The sequence below is a fragment of the Plectropomus leopardus genome, unplaced genomic scaffold, assembly GCF_008729295.1.
Source record: "Plectropomus leopardus isolate mb unplaced genomic scaffold, YSFRI_Pleo_2.0 unplaced_scaffold29141, whole genome shotgun sequence".
Classification (NCBI taxonomy): domain Eukaryota; kingdom Metazoa; phylum Chordata; class Actinopteri; order Perciformes; family Serranidae; genus Plectropomus; species Plectropomus leopardus.
Genome location: NW_024631759.1, coordinates 1,078 through 7,841, shown reverse-complemented (window position 1 = coordinate 7,841; position 6,764 = coordinate 1,078). Strand labels below are relative to the sequence as shown.

Sequence of the window (6,764 nt, the reverse complement as noted above, 5' to 3'; positions counted from 1 at the left end):
TTTTTTTTTTTTTTAAATGCTACTTTTAGTTTGAGCATAGCATATCAAAACTGCATTTCTACTGTTGCCATCAAACATATTTGACTTAAATAGAAGAAGAAATGTCCTTTAAATTTTTTTTTTTTAACATACAAACCCAAATTTTAAAGACATTTCTTTTCATTTCATCTCTGTTTATGTGTCGTCATAATCTAGCTACTATATATAGTGTACATACTGTTTTATGGATTTACTGAAAAATACAACAGTTTGTATGCACATTTGTTTACAAAGCAGCATTAGAAAACAGTAAAATCAGCAAAATAAACATTCCAAAGACTTTATAACAGGTCACTATGAAAGGTTTGACTGGAAATTAAAAAATCAATGTATTTTTGTCACTGTTTGTCATGTTAGTATGTCATGTGATACTATTTGGTTCTGAAAAAGGCTGTCAAAACATGGACAGTAACCAGCTGTGTACCAATTTCATACTACATGCTGCTCTGAGGTTTCTTGTACAGTCACCAGTGAAAAGAAACCAACATTTTCCCAAGTACTGTACTGTACTCAAGTGAAATTTGAGATGCATTTGTACTCGAGTACTTATGTTACTTTATACTTGTGCTCCACTACATTTTAGAGTAAAATATATACCTTTACTTCACTACATTTATTTAATTAACTTAGTTACCAGTTACTTGACAAATATTATTTATATAAATATTAATTATATCATATCCCAAATCTTACACACTGATTCTTTAACCTTAACCAATTAAAAAAATTAGAAAATCTCTAGAAATGACTAGAAAGCTTTTATTTTTTCTGTATGAAGCCTCATCTACTGGACTGAATTAGTGTAATCAACTGTTAAAATGAAAATGGCTTATATTACAGAAGTACTAATCAGGTCAAACTGACACAGCACTGAAACTGCGGTCAGAAGTGTCAGATTTAGACCATTTATTTCTTTGGAAGTTTATCTGGGATGACGACAGTCCAGACAAAGCAGGCAGACAGGTTCAGTTCACTGATGTAATGAGGGTATGGATGTTCTTACTGGCAGGTACCAAAGCCATTTAAGTGGGTCAGGCTCAAAACTCAAAAGGTAATCCAACAACAACAAGCCCAAAAAATTAGACAGGAGGGGCAGGAGAGTGGATCCAAAGTCCAAACAAATTTCAAAATCCAGAAACACACAGAAACTTTGCGCAGCTGATTTGAGTTGAAAGAGGCTGGATAAATATCTGTAGAGCTGACGAGGAGAGAGGGAACAGGTGTGGAGATGGGCGGGGCCACCAGGTGAGTTTTTGGTAGTATGGATGCATCTAGTGGACGGATTGAAAAAGGCAAGTAAAACATTGTATTGGTCTGCAGACAGGTATAGATAGAGATAGAGAGATAGATTAGGAGATTAGGAGACAAAGGGCCCAGATTTGCAAAGGGCCCCACCATTTCTCCAACATAAGGGCACACTCTGTGCTTTTGTGTTTCTTTGTATTCCTTATGTAAAACTATGATCCACATTTAAGACCTTTTAATAATATTTAAGAGCCTTCATATTTGCTAAACAAAATTATAGATATTTTTTCATTCCTACCTTATTTATACGCTACGCCATTGGCTGATATGTGTTTGAATGTATGTTATTAGTTGTTTTTACTTTTCATTTCTACCTTATTTAAATTCTGATTGTAATACTTCATGATGATCCCGAAGAAGGCCACAACCCGAAACATGTTCGTCTTTTAATAAAGTTGTTCTAAACGCTACAGGTGTTTCTGCACCTTTGTTTAATGTCTCTTTGAGGTAACTTTGTGTGTTTTGTTTTTGGTCAGTTTTGTGTCCCTTTGTAGTTGTTTTTTGTCTCTTTGTGTTTTCTTTGAGTCTCTTCCTGGTCGGCACGTTTTAATTTGACGTTTTACATTTTGCAGATTGAGGCCAGGGGAGGCCCGTGACACTTGGGCCCCAGAGCCTCTGCCCAGCAGACCTGTTCAATAATCCATCCATGATCCCCGCTGAGTGGAATTTCAGTATCGACATTTTAAAAACCTCAAAACACTGTCATCAATTTTTCCATTATTATTTATTAAAGGAAGTTTGCTTTAATCATAATTCAGACGTTGATCAAAAGAAACATATTTAAAATAATTCCAATTACATTGTACCAGACTACAGACAAATATTTGTCTTTGGCAAAATAATTGTAGTGCATTTGTGATTAAAAGCATGTAGGATTATGTTAAGATGATATATGAAAGGACTGCAATGGTGCGTTGCTCATCAGCATCTCTGTGTTTGGATGAACGATGTATTGATTTTAAGCACCGGGACTGGTCACGAAGACGTCCTTCAACAGCTGCTCGTCAGCCTTATCAGCTTTGACGCCCTGCTGACACACAACAAAGTAAACACCTGTACAGCAACAAGACAAAGTATTACTGGATTGTGTCTTTGTGTTGGCTCATACCTCTTTCTTCCTGAGGCTGCCCAAAGCGCTGATGCCAATAACAACGACGCCGATGCAGACAAACAGCTGGAGAACAGTCAGGACGATCATGGAAATGTCCATGGCTACCAACAAGCGCTGACACAGACAAGTAATGAAAAAGAAGGAATTCAAATTGATTCAAAGAGCAGCCACAGATGAGGTAGAGACATTGGAAAACATTATGAGATGGACTGATACATTGTCCGATTTTTTTTCATGGATTTGGTTAACATAAAGAAAATTAAGCATAAAATCAGTGTCACCCTGTAAAAGCATGCTTACCTTGAAAACGAACTCCACACCTTTGCAGTTGTCATCATCATTTCGAGTATTGTACCTGCCCCAGTCACACATACTGCGTGCAGAGACCTCTTTCACGTCTATGGCGCACAGCACGATGCCAACAATGATGACGACAGCTGCGATTATGTTTGTCAACACAGCAAAGACCACCTGCGAGGAAGAGACTGCAATGTTAAAACAATCAGTGTAAAACGTGAGGAATTTCCCCAACAAATCAAAATGAGCTTTTTCACATTATTTCATGGTTTGTTCAACTAACTGAGGTATCAAATTCATTACAGAAGGCAGCACATAAACTCATGAGATCTGCATGTTTAATTGATGTTTACTCACCAGGCAGGCGCTGGGGAACAGCGCGACAAAAACGGACAAGATTCCAGCAAAGATCAACTGAAAAAAGAGCACAACACAGTGAAATTAATTCAAATCAATAATGCTATATTTCACTAGATCTTTTTTTTTAGAAAGAGAAAAACTGTTAAATCTACAGTGTTTCACTTGTTTTTTTTGTTTTTTTTTTAAGAAAGAATAAAAAAATAAAAAATAAAAAAATGTACTGTATATTACTTTTTTTACGTTTTTGTTTTGTTTGTTATAAGAAAGAAAAAGAAAAAAAGCAATAAATTCACTGTATTTTTTCAGTGGGGGTGATGGTGTTTTAAAAAAAGAAGAAAAAAATCTGTGTATAACCTACTATACTACTACCCTACTATTTCTCTTTTTCTTCTTTTTTACAAGACAAAACAAGTGAATTATCGTAGATTTAACCTGTTTTTTTCTTTTAATTTTTTTAAGACAGAAAAAAATCTATGTTAAATCTACGATAATTCACTTGTTTTGTCTTGTAAAAAAAGAAAAAGAAAAATAGAAGATACTGCTTTTGCAATAGTGCTTTGTAGTGATGTTTAAAAAAATATACGTTTTCATGGTAATAACGGATTGCTATGACAACGGTAGCGCATGTAGATGCAGCTGCCATTAGCTCCTCAAATCCTCGCTACTTTTTTGCTATATTTTTTTTTTTTTACTCTATGGCCCCTTTTGAGAAGAGGGGCCATGGAGTCAAAGGGGAGAGGGGAGAATTGAAGCCGGACGAAGAGAGGGAGGAGAGCCTGCATCAGGGCGAGGCTGACCGAGCCATTTTCTGGCTAATGTCTGCTAATAGGAGAATAAAGTGTATGAGATGCGATTGAGGCTAACTCATCAACGGGGAGATTAGAGACTGCTCTGTACACATCTTCACAGAGACAGAGTTAAACCCTAACATATCTTGTTGGGAGCCATAGGGACGCAAGACTGTGATGCAAATTTAAAAATGCACTGCAGGAATTATGTGATCCCATAAACAGGAACCAGAAGGAATTTTCACAGCTGCTGATGATTTTAATCAACTCATCCTTCAACTCAAAAGATGCAGCAGGACCAGGTACAAATTTTAGTTTAAAAAATCACTAATAAATCTACCTTGTGCCTTATATTAACATGAAAATAATATCTTACCACACCACCCAGCCAGTAAGCAACTCCCAAATGGGCAAAATCCTCAGGATGTAGGCTTGTTCGCCCTGGCCCGAGAGCAATGCTGAACAGTCCCACCATGATCTGTATGGTCTGCAAAAGATTCAAAACTTTAAGATCTTGTTTGTTTTAATCTTTAACAACATCTTAAGACCACCACCTGATAATGCACATCAATAAATACATATACATCTCTCTCACCCCAAGAACCAAAACTGTATTGGTCCTCATCAGCGTCTTGTTCACTGAGCAGCACATCGGACTGTAGCAAAGAGTCTTGAGGACTTGACACAGCGGAGGCAACATGCTCTTCTCGTCACTCGCCAGCGTGATCACAGTCGCGCTCTTGTCTTTGACAACAGTGATCGACATCTCTCACACCTGCAACAAGACATGAAGGTCTTGAGACAGGAGGTTTGAGAGATACAGGCTGTTTATCAATCCCATTACTGGAGAGATTCCAGTTACAGCAGCAAGGTCACATAGACGAATCACAAAACAAACATATGGACGCTCAAGGAGGTAGTTTAAAGACTTAAAGTAATAAAAGTATAAAGAACTAGATACTAAGAAGAACATTTGGTAAAACTGAGGATGAAGCTCTTGAGTCTATGGCTTTTTGTGTGTGTTTGTGTGCTGAATAAAGGGAAAATTTATCAGTCTTAAAATCTTAAAACCTGCAAAAAGGGGCACAGCCAGAGGGGATGCCTGGTGCCCGGCACCCGGTGCCCCCCTTCGATGTTAAAACAGAAGGTGATCGGTACGTAGTTTGTTTTTTTGGGGGGGGTGGAGGACTGAACTGGCCTGATGGGTACAGCCTCTGCACAAAGCTACAGGGACTTAATGGAGTGAAACAAACAACTACAAAGAGACAAAGAAACACTTACAGAGACATGCTTAATAGTAGTGCACGGTACAAGGTATTGTCTCGGGTGAGCAGAAACACAGTTTCACTTTTTTCACAAACATGCCCTACATCTTTTAAACTATAACCCAGCTTATTGCTCTGCAACAATGAGCTCTTTTTAGACAGAGATTGCACTATGGGGCGGCCACAAAGTCTGTTCTTTATACCGCTTTTGGCTTTTTACGCAAAACAAAAAAGCAGCAGCCTCATGCCGCTCCAGTGTGTGATTTTAGACCGCATGTTAGAAGTAAAAGGGGCCCGATAAATGTGATTTAAAGCATTAGGATTACTCTACAGCTGCAGCAATTAATCTATTAGATGACTAAGAGAAACCAAATGATAAACATTTTCGTAAACCAATAATAATCAATAAAAGTTACTTTTAAGCCTTATCGACAGATCCATTTATCAAGAATATAATTCGCAGATTAATCAGTATTGAAAATAATTGTCTGGTGCAGCTCCAGTTTGTACTGTACGTATTATTACTCAAAAATGTCAGTGAACTTTATACTGAAAAAAACTTCCAACATTGCCAAAGAGGAACTCTCAAGTTTCAGTTCCATCCCTCCCTGAGGTGCATGATTACTGGAAATGTTCAGTTTTGTCCCTCCTCCTCCTGATTACTGGAAGTGTTCAGTTTTCCAGAAATGCATTTCCTTGTTTATGCAAAACTGTTACGAGAAAGGATGTTATAAACGTTGATAAAAAATATATAAATAATGGTGTTGAATGTCGACCAACCACAGACACGTGCATAACAACTATATAAAATGACTTAAATTAAACAGAAAAAGAAAAGAAAGAAGAGAAATAGCTATATTTCTGTCCATCACTTTCCTCGCGCTTTCAGATCATAAAACCATGGAAACCATCAGCAGCGTGTCCATATCTTCCAGTTCACAGATCAATAAACAGGCTGATTCAATATACAGCTCAAATTATAATTAAGTATGTGTTTTGAGTGCAAAGAGCTCACCTGGTGCGTGTCCTGAAACTGCAACAGTCTGTTTCAGCGAAGAGGAACAGAAAAAAAATCAGAAAATGCTTCCTGTTGCTCGCTCTTTCAAAATAAAAAGCTTTTTCAGTCCTTTGAGCTTCTTGAGTAAAAGTAGTAACTTCAAGTTTCTGGGAAGGTGTATTATTCTTTTCGAGCAGCTGAGGTGTTTATTTGGTTTGTTCGCCAGTTATTTCTTTAATTGGTTGCTTTATATTTATTTGAGTATGATAGTTATAAAATAAATAAAAAACTTTTTTCACTTTAATTTTTTCTAATGTTTTTTTTTTTTTAATTTAAATTGGTTGTTTGATGGTGAGTTAATTACTATCTTTTCATTATTAATATCATTATTAAAGTAGTCATAGTTTTGTATGATCATTAATATTTGTATTGTTATTTGCTGGTTTACTTATTTTATTTATGAGTACTATATTATCATTGTTACTGTTTGCTTTTGTTGGACCACAGGAAGACTAGCTTGTCGCTTAGGGGTCAGCTAATAGGAATCCTTATGATAAACAAGTAGAAAGACATACATATATAATAAATAAATTAATAATAAT

At 36.5% G+C, this 6,764-nt stretch overlaps 1 protein-coding gene across 2 annotated transcripts; it reads right to left on the bottom strand.

Annotated features, from left to right (window-relative positions):
- Positions 1 to 2,049: 2,049 nt before the first annotated feature.
- Positions 2,050 to 6,263, bottom strand: LOC121938316. Of its 2 annotated transcripts, none has more exons than XM_042481580.1 (7): positions 6,181 to 6,263; positions 4,496 to 4,675; positions 4,277 to 4,387; positions 3,110 to 3,166; positions 2,756 to 2,926; positions 2,453 to 2,569; positions 2,050 to 2,374 (listed from the first exon to the last, which is right to left on the bottom strand). In XM_042481580.1, the coding sequence occupies exons 2-7, from the start codon at positions 4,664 to 4,666 to the stop codon at positions 2,303 to 2,305; spliced, it is 699 nt and encodes a 232-aa protein (XP_042337514.1). In that variant the 5' UTR covers positions 4,667 to 4,675; positions 6,181 to 6,263; the 3' UTR covers positions 2,050 to 2,302. The 2 variants fall into 2 exon arrangements, with proteins under 2 accessions (XP_042337514.1, XP_042337515.1); XM_042481581.1 differs by having other exon boundaries at positions 2,050 to 2,371; positions 6,181 to 6,262.
- Positions 6,264 to 6,764: the final 501 nt, after the last annotated feature.

What these genes read in the sequence shown, in the direction of transcription:
- LOC121938316 (XM_042481580.1), bottom strand. Translation starts at nt 4,666, where the DNA reads ATGTCGATCACTGTTGTCAAAGACAAGAGCGCGACTGTGATCACGCTG. An exon ending in ATACAGTTTTGGTTCTTGGG is followed by an intron (nt 4,388 to 4,495) that starts GTGAGAGAGATG and finishes AATCTTTTGCAG; the next exon opens with ACCATACAGATCATGGTGGG. An exon ending in TGTTCCCCAGCGCCTGCCTG is followed by an intron (nt 2,927 to 3,109) that starts GTGAGTAAACAT and finishes TCTTCCTCGCAG; the next exon opens with GTGGTCTTTGCTGTGTTGAC.